The sequence below is a fragment of the Poecilia reticulata genome, chromosome 4 (assembly GCF_904066995.2).
Source record: "Poecilia reticulata chromosome 4, P_reticulata-male-v2, whole genome shotgun sequence".
Lineage (NCBI taxonomy): Eukaryota > Metazoa > Chordata > Actinopteri > Cyprinodontiformes > Poeciliidae > Poecilia > Poecilia reticulata.
In genome coordinates this window covers 4,189,951-4,204,640 of record NC_088833.1, presented here as the reverse complement: position 1 = coordinate 4,204,640, position 14,690 = coordinate 4,189,951, and the positions used below count along the sequence as shown (strand labels likewise).

Here is a 14,690-nt window from a genome sequence, read left to right as displayed (position 1 = left end):
AATACAAATTAGTAAATTAAGAAAGTTGGTGGAATAATTTCCGATTTGATAGTTTTTCTCACAAACCTCAAAATATTGCCAACTCCAAATTGTCTTTATATATTTTGCATCTTTAGTCACTTTGGAAATAATCTGTCATAAATTAGTCTTTATTTAAACTGTAATGGCAGATAAATTCATTATATACACATACAGATACATCTTTACACATTTAAAAACGTTTCCAGCAGAATATGTTTTACAGTAGAGCTGCAGCTCTTTGGCAGGACGGCAGTTTGTGAACTGCACACTGAAAAAACTATTTAAAAAACAAACATTTTGTGTAGATTAAGGTGGCTATAAATAAAAATGAAGCTAAAGTCACTATGTTAAAGGCATTTGATGATGTTTCAACTGTAAAAGTGAATAAAGTGATATTATCACGGCTTTACTTGCGGTTTTTGACTTTATTCTCGTAGTAGCTTTTTATTCTACTTATTGAACATCGATATCATGGTTTATTCTCGTAAATTTTATTTTATTTGAACTTTTTTCTTAGTATGGTCCTGAATGTCCGTCGTAGGAATATTCCAATATTAGTCTCTCCAATACAATAAAAACCATTTCCATGTGTTTTAAAAACAAAAAAGTGAAGTTCATCTTAAAACAAGAGAAGGTGCAAACCAGGTGTGCTTGTCAGCTTTGTTGAGGCAGATTGTTAGACTGATATTTCCTCATTCAGACCTAAACTCCAACATAATCATCAGTCCTTCCAGCAGCACAGAAACGCTCCGGTCTTCTCTACTTCTTGATCCGCCTGGAGCCATCTTTCCATCCGTCCTTCACCTCCTTCACGAACGTCTCCCGGACTCTCCGCAGGCGGTTGCTCGCCTCCTCCAGGTCGCCGGGGACTCTGCCGGCTTCCTGTCGGACCTGCCGCAGCGTCTGGGACCGCATGACTCGCTCCGACGTGTCCCGGCCGACGATCTGAGCCTTTGTGAGGGCGTACGCCGTGAGCTGAGCCGCCCTCCGGATCGGACGGGACTCCGCCAACTTCTCAATAACCTGGAGGTTATTGACGAGATACGCTAACATGCGAGATAGCATTTTGTCCGCAGTCGGTTAGCTGCTTCTTCTTCTTCTCTTCTTTCAACCCTGCAATGATATCAGTTTTCATTAAGGATATAAATAATATATATTTTTATGTCAGTACAAATTTTACTTACTTCAGCTGAAGTTGGATTTAAATGACATAAAGACACAGTGGCTGTTTGGTAACACAAGAGAATCTTCTTCTTCAAGGGTTACGGTAATCTGCATTCAATTGAGTTGTTTTACTGCCCCCTGCTGGATGTCAGGGATATTTCAATCCGCAGCCGAGAGTAAAAAAACAGGCGAAAACTGATGAAGGGCAGGAGTTCACTTTTTTGTTTCAATTGAAAACTTTGTGATACGCTTACAAAGTTTTAATTGTTGAGTTGGGATATTTTACTCATGTTATTTTTCTGTTCTAAACTTGAAAAATGTGTTCCCCTTGAATTGTCTATAATAACAATATTAAAAAAACTAACAAAACTGAGGCTGTCTTGGAAAATGCAGCAGAAATATAAATATGTCACAATTGTTAACATGTATAATTGTTTATGTGTATGTATATATGTCCCTCCCTCTTTGGTTTTCATTATGAAATTATAATAAAAATTTCACAATACATATTACATTATTAAATTAAATATTAATTAAAATGAGTGGACACTTATAAACTGTAAACTTTATTATATTACATATACAACATAAAAAATACAAATGTAAAAAAAATAAAACTTTTCTACTTTACAAAAAATAAGTATTTATAAAAATAATTTAACTGTTTTCACTGTACAAAGCTAGAGACGGTTTTAAAGAATAAAAGTTATTTGACCGAAATGTTCAGTCCCAATATCCTCCGGAATGTTCATGCGGTAACACCATGTGGTGAACTACATCCGGTCGTACTGCTCGTACATCCGTTTTTGAGAAAAGGATTTTCTAGCTCTCTTAATTTGTTAATTTTGTCGCACTTTTTCAGCGCTCCTTCTCTGTAACCATGCGGCTGCTGTTGCTGGTGGTAATGGCGGCTCTCTCCCTCGGCCCCGCGGCGGTTCGCGGAGCCGACAAGAAGAAGCTGCAGATCGGGATCAAGAAGCGAGTGGACAACTGTCCCATCAAGTCCCGCAAAGGTGACGTGCTGAACATGCACTACACCGGCAAGCTGGAGGACGGAACGGAGTTCGACAGCAGCATTCCCCGGGGCCAGCCGTTCACCTTCACCCTGGGAACCGGCCAGGTGATCAAGGGCTGGGACCAGGGCCTGCTGGGCATGTGCGAGGGCGAGAAGAGGAAGCTGGTCATCCCGGCGGAGCTGGGCTACGGAGACCGGGGAGCTCCGCCGAAGATCCCCGGAGGAGCGACGCTCGTCTTCGAAGTGGAGCTGCTGAGCATCGAAAGGAGATCGGACCTTTGACGTAGAAATAAACGGCGACTTTAAAGAAGTTTATAAGTATGTTTTGTTTTCTTACATGTTAAAACTGGTTTTAGTTACTCAGTTACATTTACTTAAGGGAGGGGGGAGCAATTTTAGGGAGTATTTTCACTAATATTTTTATTTTATTTAGTATTTCTACTTTTACCTGAGTAAAATTTCTGAGTAACTTAAGTGAATGAATAAGAAGCTTATTTTCAGACATGTTTATAGTAAGAGTAGCACAAATTCAACATATTTTTATTCAAGTAAAAGTATCCGTCCAAGAAATGACGTGAGTAAAAAGTATTTGGTAAAAATTCTGCTCAAGTAACTGATCAAATTATTACTCAGTCAAGTACACCACTATGTACTTGGAAGTTGACTAGGTAATTCACAAAGCAGATTAACACACATTTATATTTTTTCATGTTTTTATTTTACCTAATTCGATTTTAATTAATCTCTTATTTCAAATGGGTAAATTTTTCCCCCCCAGTTTGTTACTAAAGCAAACTGGTTTTGCGAGTGACTCTTCTTTACATGTACAGTGCTCAACTTTTACGTTTCTGTTTTCTGTTTAATGTGAGATCTTCCTCTGCAGGAAATCACAGAGAAAATTCAGATTTGGCTTCTTTCTGTTATCTGAATATTTTATTTCATCTTCTAGGATCCAAGAATTGCTGCTGCATTAAATGGAGACCGCCTGACTTATGAAGAATGAGCAAGAAGATTAAAATCAAAACCAGGGAAATGAATCTAAACCCCAGCAGAGCCTCTGTTCTCCTTTTAGTAGGACTTAAATGATCGGATGATGTAATAAATAATGATATTAGGCAGTAAAGCCCAGCTTTTGTTCAGGATGACATCACACCACTTCATCTGTTGATTTTTGCTTCATGAAAACTTGTTTACTTACATTTCTACATTCCTCTTTCACAAATGATTGACAGTAAATCAGGTAAAACTGAGGCAGGGGCCAAGTGATTATGAATATTTTTTGTTTTGTAATTACAATAAAATGTTTCCCTAACTTTTCCCTTTTAAGCGCTGGTGGTGATTATTTTTATGTAGGTTGTTTAGCTTTAGACAATTAATGTCTTCTGATTGTGAAAGAGCATCTTGAACACTTCTGATTTACAATAAACCAACACTAAAGTTTAAAATTCATGAAAATAAATGAAATGTGTTCATAATAAGTCAAAGTAGAACAGAAGATTACTGAAGGCACTAAACATATAAAAAGATAAATTACACCTCAGAAATATTTTAAAATGTTAAAATATACTATCTTTTTATGAATTTTAACAAAAAGAAAAGAGTGATGATGGTTCAAGGTGCTGTTGCATACAAGATATATTTTAATCCAGGCACACAAGCTGAAAAACTAGTTAATGTAAATAAAGTTTAGAGCAAAACGAGAATTAACTGTGCGAAAATTTAGTTTTTTTTTCTCACTAAGAAAATTAATCGCGGGAAAGGCTGGTGTGTAAGTTATTTTATTGTTATAGCTGCGGTGTACGCCACCACATTAGTACCCATTATGGAGTAATAGCTTGCTGCCAGCAGAGGGCGCTGTTTATAACACTCTGTGGTGGCGGAGCCTTTTAACAGACGCGCACCTGAACCGGAAATTCTTGTGTCCCGTTTCCGAGCGTTGAAAAAAGCAGCACAGGGCTTTGCTGCGATTTCTCCACAATGTCCGCGAAGCTAAACGCTTTGACTAGCGATTCGTACATCGAGGTCAGTCAGTACAGAGACCAGCACTTTAAGGTGAGTGAAGAAGAAACGTCTCGACAGCGACGCGGAAGTTAAATGAGCTAAAACCGTTTTTCAAGTTAGCCAACTGTGAAGCTAACGGCTAAGGTTTTTGAATGAACGCGGTTGTTGCTATGATGTTATTTAACCCCGAGATACACATATATATTATTAGGGGCATGCCATAGCAATGCATAAGGAGAGCAGTACTGACTTGCGAAGCAAGTCAGTACTGCCTCCATGCATTGCATGGCAGGCACCTATTGTTCTACACCCAATAGAATGTCTCTTTATTATTTATTATTCTTCCATCACCGTTAATGCGGCTCGTACCGCTGCGTGCCCACCCACAAAAGTGGTATCAAATCGTGCGGCTCGATGCCGAGAAGGGAGCTATTACTTTTATAGGGGATCGGAGTTACGACGGCGACGTAAAAAGCGAAAAACGAGCGAAATTTCCAACTGCCGAAACGTTAGAGTGTAACTGAAACCAACTGCCGCTTTTTAGAGTGAGAAAGAGGGTGGAATTTTGACCCAAAAATAATTTTGAAATCGTTCTCATGGCCGTAAAACTTATGCTATTGGTATGAAAGTTGGTCAGGAGATAGCACCGCATGTCTGCTCCGGTAAAATGTTTTCGAAATTTCTCTAGGGCTTACGGTTTTCTGTCCAGGTGCTTCAGAGCAAAGTGACGGGACATGACCAACTGACGCTCCCCCTCAGTGTTTAATATAGGTTTTTGAAAAATTACTGAGATCTGCACACACCATTTTTCTCTCATCAGTGCAATTATTGTGAATAACCTACAGATATGAATCACAGGACTATCGGAGACGACAAGTAGCCCTCTCATACGCTTCAAACGGTTTTTGGATCGGCATAACGGTTCCCGAACGGGAAGGGGTCGTTCAGACTGCTTTTTTCATTTAAAGTGACTGGGTGTTCTCAAAGTTGCATGAAGTGTCTCTCACACACACACACAGCAGTTGGCAGAGGCTTGATCGCTATGGCAACTGCTGGTTTGGCCTACAAGGTCTCTGTAGTTCTAAACATGGTGGAACACCTTAATACAGAGGGCAGAGCAGAAGGTCAGAACTACAACATGGCGGATCATTCAGTTATTACAGAGGAGGGCTGAGCTGGAATGTAGAGCTACTTGCTGTTTTGGGCATTATATTGGTGGATTAACCAAACCACTGTTACACATTGGATTAGTGTGTCTATTTAAAATGAAGCTTACTGAAAATTTCAAAATAAAAGTCCTGACATTTTTTACATCAGGTTATTGGTCTTTTGGGCTTTATGGGACTGGTTTAAACAAACCAGAGTTGCACATTGAATTAGCATGGTCATTAAAATGAAGCTTACTGAAAGTTTCAAATTAAAAGTCTGCCTATTCCTCTAGTGTTAGTGCACCGCCGAAGGCGGTGCAATAATATTAGCCTTTTTTATGTTATTTATTTCTCAGGATAGTGAACTGCCTTGCTGCGCAAGGCAGTTCATTAACATTAGCACAAACATTAGCATTTGAGCCCCCTTGACTACATGCTTCACACGGTTTTCGGATCACTCTAAAAGATCCTGAATAGGATGGAGATGTTTGGACTGCTTTGTTCAGATAAACTAACTGCTTCAAACCGTTAGAATCTGTTTATCCCTTTGTGTCTCACTCACACGATAGTTGAGCTGCTCTTTAGAACTACAATGACTGAAGGTCAGAACTACAACATGGCGGAACTCCCAAATGTCACATAGGGATGAGCTGGCTCTTAGATCTGCTTGCTGTATGGGACTTTATATAGCTGGATTAACCAAACCACAGTTACACATTGGATTAGTGTGTAATCCACTGTAAATAAAAAAGCTATTGTAAAGCTATTGTAAATAAAGCTTACTGAAAGTTTCAAAATAAAAGCCTTGACATTTTTCACATCAGGTATTTCCTCTTTTGTGCTTTATGTGACTGGTTTAAACAAACTACAGTAACACAATGAATTGGTGTGGTAGTTAAAAAGACGCTAGCTGAAAGTTTCAAAATAAAAGTCTGCATATTCCTCTCGTGTTAGTGCACCGCCGTAGGCGGTGCAATAATATAAGCTTTTTTTATGTTATATATTTCTCAGGATTGTGAACTGCCTTGCGCAGCAAGGCAGTTCATTAACATTAGCACAAACCTTAGCATTTAACTTCCTTTGACTAGTGTACTAGCACTTTTACCTAAAGTTAGCTATTAGCTAATTTTTTCATTTATTAGACATGTTTAGTATACTGAATGGAGTAGTAAAATTAAAACAACATGGTCCTGTTGCTCCACATGCTACTGCCAGCATTTAGGCTAACATTAGCATATTGGCTAATTTTAGCTTATGCATTAATTTTAACATAATGAATGGTACAAGTACAGCTTAGTCAACATGCTTCTTCCTCTCCACAGGTTATTGACTACGTTGCAGCTTTCTTTAGCATTAACGCAAATTTTTAGCATCGTAACGCTGGCTCAAAGCCGACGTGCACACTTTGGCATGCCCCTTTAAAATTTCTGCAGGAATTTTCTAGTTTATATTGCTGCACATATAAACAATAAATACTGACTTGTTTAACTGTATGATATGAGAAAATGTGCCTCAGAGTTTACAGTGGTTATATTTAGCTCCGTAATTAGCGTCTTTCTTCTTCTACCTTTGTTAATAAAGCAAAAATAAATGGAAGGAAAATATGTTTTAAATTGTAATTTCCAGCTATTATTTAATTTACATTTTCCCATTTTGCCTGCTTTCATTTTGCGTGTTTTATTCGATTATAAAGAAATTCAGTTTAAAATTTGAACTCGGTAAAAAAAGATTATCAGTTTTTAGTCACATTTTTTAAGATACTTTTTTATTATCACAAAATTTACAAACATTGTTATGATTAATGCATAACAGATTAATTTTAGATGGGATTTGAATTTTAGTCACATTTTTCCTGTTTCTCCTGCTGTAGGGGAATCGCTATGAACAGGAGAAGCTGCTGAAGCAGAGCAATACTCTGTATGTGGGGAATCTCTCCTTCTACACCACAGAGGAGCAGGTACAACAACCCTCAGTTATAATCCGACTTTAAAGTTTCATTATAACATTTCCGGTCTATTTATTTTCGATTTGTGCTGTGAAAACAGGTGCATGAGCTGTTTTCTAAATGTGGCGACGTGAAGCGCATCATCATAGGTCTGGATAAAATCAAGAAGACGGCTTGTGGATTCTGCTTTGTAGAGTATCCTGTCAAATGTTAATGTGCCAATCAGAGAAAACATGAAGTTTCAACACCCAAAATGTGTTTGCCTGACTGTTTTAACAAACCACAGAGTGTGTGTGACACACACCTTAGCTACTGTTGCATCAGATATTACACGCGGGGAGACGCGGAGAACGCCATGCGCTTCGTTAACGGCACACGGCTGGACGATCGCATCATCAGGACGGACTGGGACGCTGGCTTCAAGGAGGGCAGGCAGTACGGCCGCGGGAAATCTGGAGGACAAGTAAGAAGAAGAACTTTAAATTCATTAGAATTTAAAGTTAAATTCATTAGAATTTAAAGAATGTGTTCTTGCATTACTTCAACCATTATATTACTTAAAAATGGGCTCAAAGCAACAACATTATCGTTTATCACAATAACTTCTGGGACAATTTATCATCCAGAGAAACTTGTTATAATGACGAACCTGAACGTAGTAAAATATCCTGTCTGAGTCGTTGTCGTGTTTCACGGCGCCTCTGGTTGTGTTTGGTTTCTCCAGGTCAGGGATGAGTACAGGCAGGACTACGACCCGGCCAGAGGCGGCTACGGTAAGCTAGCTCAGCAGCATCGGAGCACAGAGAGACCGAACTCTTTTTAGACGGAGTCGGCCCGATCCCGACCCGGACGGATTCATGTCCCAGCAACATCTGGAAAGACGCTAAAAAAGGAGGAGAAGAAGGAGAAGGAGAACTTTACAGGTGGAACTTAGAGCTGAAGATGTGAAGGAAACTTACTTTGACTAAAACGCATCTTTGTCCAACGTAAACAGTTTCAGGTGGAGTGTTTTTTCTTTTTAAATTATTTTTTTCATTAAAGTTGAAAGTCCAATAAAAGAAATGATAAAGTTTTCAGATTAACTCTCCCTGACTAGAAAGCATCGCTTCCTCTGAATTTCTTTACCTAAATGAAACTTTGTCAAACTGTTTACCATTAATTTTAATAAATATGTTTTTTTATAATCCGTTTGCTGGAGTTTGAAACATTTTACAATAGAATTACAGGATTTCCTTTCAACTTTTATTTATTTTTGTAGCAAATTTACAAACTAAACTACACTGTAGATGGAAAAGTTATGAAAACGAAAATATAGTTTTGTTCCCTGGTGGTCAGTAATTTATTTTTTCCAACAATTAAATTTTTTTGCAGTGTGACCTGTTAATATACTGCTCAAAAAAATAAAGGGAACACTTAAGTGTTCAAGTGTTCCCTTTATTTTTTTGAGCAGTGCATTTTGTTCATGGTAAAAATGCAAAGCCTCAATTTTGTCCAGAAAGTAACAAAATCAATCTAGAAGCACCTAAAATATGACAAATGCAGATTGAATTACACCTGCATTAAATCATGACCAACTTATATGTCATTGTTTATCATAAAAAATCAATTTAGACAAAATTTGAGCTTGTTTTTTCAGTATTCATTGACATTTAAACATAGTATCCAGTGATTTAGGGTTTCTGAAAGTAGTTTTTAAAGTTGTAATTCACTATTTGTACTCTGTAGACACAGCTATCTAATCGGCTTTCTGCTTTTTATTAATTTTTTTATTAAACTGATTTGATTTGATTAGGACAGGTCACGTTATAATCAACATTACCACAATTCATGGGAGTAAATTTACATAATAGCTAAATTTAATCTTTTTTCCTAAGACAAGTAAGCACAAAAACTAATATTTCAATATAGAATTCATGGGACAGAACACGATACACACATCACCAAAAAAGAGAAACGTTACAAAAGAAATAACTGACAGAAACGATATAAAAAACAGGATTTAAAAAACGCAATAAGCTGTTTCAATTATTTACCTGTACTAATAAGAAGGAACACTAGGTGGCAGTGTAGCCTGTTGCTAAAGAGAAAAGATCGATTGGTATTTTAACCCTGTATTTTATATATATATACGTTTTCAGAAAGCTAAATTGAGCAATAAATCTTTATCCAAACTCAAATAAAAAGCATAATTAATGATCTTATTGTCTTATTTAGTAACCCGGAACAGGGATTGGAGCTTGGAACCCAGAAAAATTACATTAGTAATGTTTTAGACTCTTATTCTTCCAAACCAGAAAAAAAAAACGATACTTATTATAATAGGAGTATTTAGTTTATTTACTTTGGATCAACATTATTGTTGCTGAAAATGTGCTATATATATATATATATATATATATATATATATATATATATATATATATAAAATTAAAGGTAATTTTAGATATATAGCACATTTTCAGCATCAAGGCAATACAAAGTGCTTATTACCTTAATCTCTGCACACTTTACCTTAAGCTTAAGCCTATGAATTAAATTCAAATTAAGAAAATGTTTAAAACTTAAAAACATATGAGTTGTGGGGATTTTAAGATGGACGTTTGTCTCTAATCTCCTTTTCTCCACTGCATCTGGATCGTCTGAAAGGGATTTAAACCAGTTTTTATTATAACAGAGAATCTCCACACCATCTATAGGAGCTGCAGTCGTCCAGCTGGGGAGGATTTTCCATTTTTTATGCTTCAGCTGAAAACGATGGAGCTCTCTGAGCCGGAAAACTGACTCCAGTTCATGTTTGGTTTTATTAGAAAAAGTTCAGACGGGGTCAAGCTGGAACTGAAGAGAGACAAAGGCGGAAATGATGGAGACATTATGTAAAAAAAAGACTGAAAAATGGAGAATAATACCCATAATTCCATTCTTTGAAGGCGGAATGAAGCAGTGATGGAATAAAATCATCCATCAACACAATAATGATCCAATTAAATCAGGAAATCCTGCAGAGAAGTTCACATGTTATGTCTAGATCCTTATAAGGACAGAAATTATTGTTTGGTTTTAGTTTCATAATCAGTCCATTCACCTTTTTGTCTGATCATTATTTTTTGTTAATATAATTTAGTTTACAATTTTATCATTTAAAGACAATTTTGTTTGCGGACAAAAGAGGAGAAAGTGGATCAACAATCTACCGCTAAAACCGGAGATCCGGAAACTAACAGCGCCAGTTTGCAGCGCCACTTTCTAACAGGTAAGGATCGTTTAAAATCCATTTTCCATCCATCCATTTTCTTCCGCTTATCCGGGGTCGGGTCGCGGGGGCAGCAGCTTCAGAAGGGAGGCCCAAACTTCCCTCTCCCCAGCCACCTCTTCCAGCTCCTCCAGGAATCCCAAGGCGTTCCCAGGCCAGCCTAGAGACATAGTCCCTCCAGCGTGTCCTGGGTCTTCCCCGAGGCCTCCTCCCGGTGGGACGTGCCCAGAACTCCTCACCAGGGAGGCGTCCAGGAGGCATCCTGACCAGATGCCCGAGCCTCAACTGGCTCCTCTCGACGTGGAGGAGCAGCGGCTCTACTCTGAGTCCCTCCCGGATGACCGAGCTTCTCTCTCTAAGGGAGAGCCCAGCCCTGAAATGCATTTTCATTTATTTTATTGGACAGTTACTTAGACGGACAGCCACTCTTATATAAGGTAAGATATATTATTTTTACACCCTAAAAATATTCTTGGTAGTCAATATAGTTTGGTTGTCCCCAGAGAGCTAATGTTGTTAGCAGCTAGCTCAGTGCCGAGTCCCTGACAGAAAGTATAATGTTTACTCAGTGGGACTTTCATGCTTTAAAAAAACTGTTAAATAAATTAAACATAAGCTACCCAGCTGTTACTTTCCCCCCACATGGTTCGTGTCAGGACAGAACTATATGAATCCAGCAACAACTCAACGTTAACATGCAACTCCAGCATGAATTTGGGTTAACAAGCTAAATAAATGATTTACCGGCAGATCCAGGCTCATGGAAATAACATGGGTTATTTATAGATTGTTGTTAGCAATAGCATTGTTATCATAGACTAATTACTTAAAATGGCACAACTCACTACTCACCGGCAGAAACAGCCATGCAATGTTTCTTTAGATCCTAAATGGTTGACCCAACCTGGAACAAAATCATTTTATGCTCCAGGCTCTTGAAACCTTTCATGGCTCGTCATATAATATGAGATCTGCAGCTCCAGGTAGTGAGTTATGTGGATCTCCTCGACACCAGGTAAATCCTCAACATTATAAGAGAAGTCTTTTTTACTGATACAATACGGATCGTGTCCTAAATATACACGTATTTTCTCGAGATACAGCGTAGAGATCCAGCCTATTTAGGGCATTACTTCCGGGCCACCATCTGAATTTCCCGCGTCATCCGGGTCACGTGTCTATATACCAATATATATATATATATATATATATATATATATATATATATATATATATATATATATATATAATTCCCTTCTCACCCTCCGCGGGTGGTCTGTTTCATCCTCTGAGCTCGGGTCCTCTACCAGAGGCCTGGGAGCTTGAGGGTTCTGCGCAGTATCTTGGCTGTGCCTAGAACTGCACATTTCTGGACTGAGATGTCTGATGTTGTTCCTGGGATCTGTTTGAGCCACTGCTCCAGTTTGGGGGTGACTGCCCCGAGGGCCCCGATGACCACAGGCACCACTGTGATCTTCACCTTCCAGGTCTTTTCCAGTTCCTCCCTGAGGCGCTGGTATTTCTCCAATTTCTCATGCTCCTTTTTCCTGATGTTGTATCACTTGGTATTGCTACATCCACCACAACGGCTTTCCTCTGTTCTTTATCCACCACCACAATGTCCGGTTGGTTCGCCATTACCATCTTGTCTGTCTGGATCTGGAAGTCCCACAGGATCTTAGCTCGGTCATTCTCCACCACTTTTGGGGGTGTTCCCCACTTTGATATATATATATCAAAGTGGGAACACTTTGATATATATATATATATATATATATATAGGGCAGTGGTTCTTAACCTTTTTTGAGGTACCGAACCCCCCAGTTTCATATGCTCATATGCGCATTCACCGAACCCTTCTTATCTCCCCCTCGCCGACACACAAAATACTTTGCGGTATTCTGATTTAGCAATGTAATTATATTAGCTGTGTTACCACCCCCACGCCACTAGAGGCAGTAGCAACCCCGAAGAGATGCGACTAAGGAGCAGATTTAGACTATAGAATTTGGTAAAAACTGTGAGCTTTGCTGAAGTAATTAAAGACACAAGTTCAAATCCCTGCTGAGAGTGGAGCTCCTTCAATCAGAGCTCCTCCGCAGCTCTGATTGGCTAAGCAATGTAACGTGATCCTCTGATTGGCTAAGCAATGTAACGTGATCCTCTGATTGGCTAAGCAATGTAACGTGATCCTCTGATTGGCTCAGCAATGTAACGTGATCCTCTGATTGGCTCAGCAATGTAACGTGATCCTCTGATTGGCTAAGCAATGTAACGTGATCCTCTGATTGGCTCAGCAATGTAACGTGATCCTCTGATTGGCTAAGCAATGTAACGTGATCCTCTAATTGGCTAAGCAATGTAACGTGATCCTCTGATTGGCTCAGCAATGTAACGTGATCCTCTGATTGGCTCAGCAATGTAACGTGATCCTCTGATTGGCTAAGCAATGTAACGTGATCCTCTGATTGGCTAAGCAATGTAACGTGATCCTCTGCAGCAAGTGATGGCAAAGCGAGGCGTCATCACGACTTTACACAAGTGTGTCTTTATCTCCGTGGCAGAGGCTCCGCCGAACCCCTGAGACCGACTCACCGAACCCCTGGGGTTCGACCGAACCCAGGTTAAGAACCACTGATAATTTACTGCCATTTTATTTATAAAAGTGCTGTACAAACATTTAAGTATTTTGATGATTATAGCTCACATTTGAAGAAAAGCCCAGCCCCAGTTTCTCCTTAAAATTAGATTTAAAAAACATCGGTTGGAGAGCTCCTATTTCATAAATCACTGTATTAATGCAAAGCAGGGACTCTTTCTAAAGCTTTCATTTTGTCACCTACCTTCAACTGTGTTCATGTTTTAGAACTGAACTCAAAACCTCTTCTATAAAGGAATAAATCTTCCTGGACGCCTCCCAGGTGAGGGGTTCCGGGCACGTCCCACCAGGAGGAGGCCTCGGGGAAGACCCAGGACACGCTGGAGGGACTGCGTCTCTCGGCTGGCCTGGGAACGCCTTGGGATTCCCCCCGGGGGAGCTGGGGGAGGTGGCTGGGGAGAGGGAGGTCTGGGCCTCCCCTCTGGAGCTGCTGCCCCCGCGACCCGACCCCGGATAAGCGGAAGAAAATGGATGGATGAAAATCTTCCATGTTACCGGTATTTGTCATTAACAGTGAATCAGGGGAGAGCGCGAACGCAGTCCCCCACTACCAGAAATTATGCAGTCGAGATTCCCACATTTGGGGAATTCGCAGGGGTCAGCACAGCCGAAGTGCAATGGCTGAGCCTCACCCTGGGTGAACCACCTTCATGATCATGGTGTCTCCCCTGCCAGGTAAGTATGAGTTGCTCTTCTCGCTCGCCGGGATGTCTTTCGCTGACATACCCGCATGACTCACGGTGCCGACACATTTTTATCTTAAATAAAATAAAAACAGAGCTGAGTGGCTAGTGTCCCACCAGCTAATACATTCTGGGATAACTGAGCTGTAGAAACCAGGAAAATGCAAAGATTTAATGTTCAAAATAACGTTTTGATTACCCACAATGCATTGCTACCAGCAAAGAAACAACTGACATATTTTTACTGTTTAAACATCTTCCAACGCCTCAAAAACCAGAGATAAGGAGTCAAATAAACGTTACCGTGTTACTATCAACTATTTTATAAACAGAAAACAAACATTTTATTAGTTTTTCTTTTACTTACAGTTCAACCACTTCGTTTCTTTATGACGAGCTGCTGCTGCCACCTGCTGTTCATGAGGAGAAACTGTTATAAGTAGCGAGGATAAAGACCAAACTGATTCGATGCAAAGGGCCACAATAAGCGACTCTTCCTCTAAACTTGTTTCTTGCTAACAGGAAACAAAATCAGTCACAAAAGAAGGATGAATGCTATTCTTCCTGCTGTTTTGAACTAATATGCCTTTCAAATATTCACAGCCTTGTACTGCTAGGAGCTGCAAACATTTGAGGTATCAAATCAAATCACATTTTATTCAGCAGCAAGGCATTTCAAAGTGCTTTACATCATAACAAACACAAAAACACAGAGTCATGCAACATAGAGTCAACAACCAAAACATTACATTAAGTCAGTGCCATCAGCAAATTCGTAATTAATTACATTTCAAACTCTAAACA

General features: G+C 39.3%; 3 protein-coding genes and 1 non-coding gene across 4 annotated transcripts; 2 read left to right on the top strand and 2 right to left on the bottom strand.

Moving 5' to 3' along the window:
* Positions 1 to 133: 133 nt before the first annotated feature.
* Positions 134 to 1,362, bottom strand: LOC103463091 (protein NCBP2AS2-like). Its single transcript, XM_008406256.2, has 2 exons — positions 1,206 to 1,362; positions 134 to 1,134 (listed from the first exon to the last, which is right to left on the bottom strand). Exon 2 carries the CDS (start codon positions 1,084 to 1,086, stop codon positions 781 to 783), a length of 306 nt encoding a protein of 101 aa, XP_008404478.1. The 5' UTR covers positions 1,087 to 1,134; positions 1,206 to 1,362; the 3' UTR covers positions 134 to 780.
* A 578-nt stretch (positions 1,363 to 1,940) lies between these two features.
* Positions 1,941 to 3,526, top strand: fkbp2 (FKBP prolyl isomerase 2). The gene is made up of 2 exons (XM_008406258.3): positions 1,941 to 2,518; positions 3,150 to 3,526. Exon 1 carries the CDS (start codon positions 2,066 to 2,068, stop codon positions 2,480 to 2,482), a length of 417 nt encoding a protein of 138 aa, XP_008404480.2. The 5' UTR covers positions 1,941 to 2,065; the 3' UTR covers positions 2,483 to 2,518; positions 3,150 to 3,526.
* A 565-nt stretch (positions 3,527 to 4,091) lies between these two features.
* ncbp2 (nuclear cap binding protein subunit 2) lies at positions 4,092 to 8,478 on the top strand. The gene is made up of 5 exons (XM_008406259.3): positions 4,092 to 4,252; positions 7,220 to 7,306; positions 7,395 to 7,489; positions 7,619 to 7,757; positions 8,019 to 8,478. The coding sequence occupies exons 1-5, from the start codon at positions 4,178 to 4,180 to the stop codon at positions 8,115 to 8,117; spliced, it is 495 nt and encodes a 164-aa protein (XP_008404481.1). The 5' UTR covers positions 4,092 to 4,177; the 3' UTR covers positions 8,118 to 8,478.
* Positions 8,479 to 13,722: 5,244 nt separating this feature from the next.
* Positions 13,723 to 13,886, bottom strand: LOC145551539 (U1 spliceosomal RNA). Its single transcript, XR_014087412.1, has one exon. It is a non-coding gene; the product is annotated as a U1 spliceosomal RNA (small nuclear RNA).
* Positions 13,887 to 14,690: the final 804 nt, after the last annotated feature.

Bases quoted from the DNA above. Each gene is read 5' to 3' on its own strand.
- fkbp2 (XM_008406258.3), top strand. From the start codon at position 2,066: ATGCGGCTGCTGTTGCTGGTGGTAATGGCGGCTCTCTCCCTCGGCCCC.
- ncbp2 (XM_008406259.3), top strand. From the start codon at position 4,178: ATGTCCGCGAAGCTAAACGCTTTGACTAGCGATTCGTACATCGAGGTC. The intron at 7,307-7,394 runs GTACAACAACCC...CTGTGAAAACAG, and splicing joins TCTACACCACAGAGGAGCAG to GTGCATGAGCTGTTTTCTAA. The intron at 7,758-8,018 runs GTAAGAAGAAGA...TGGTTTCTCCAG, and splicing joins GCGGGAAATCTGGAGGACAA to GTCAGGGATGAGTACAGGCA.
- LOC103463091 (XM_008406256.2), bottom strand. From the start codon at position 1,086: ATGCTATCTCGCATGTTAGCGTATCTCGTCAATAACCTCCAGGTTATT.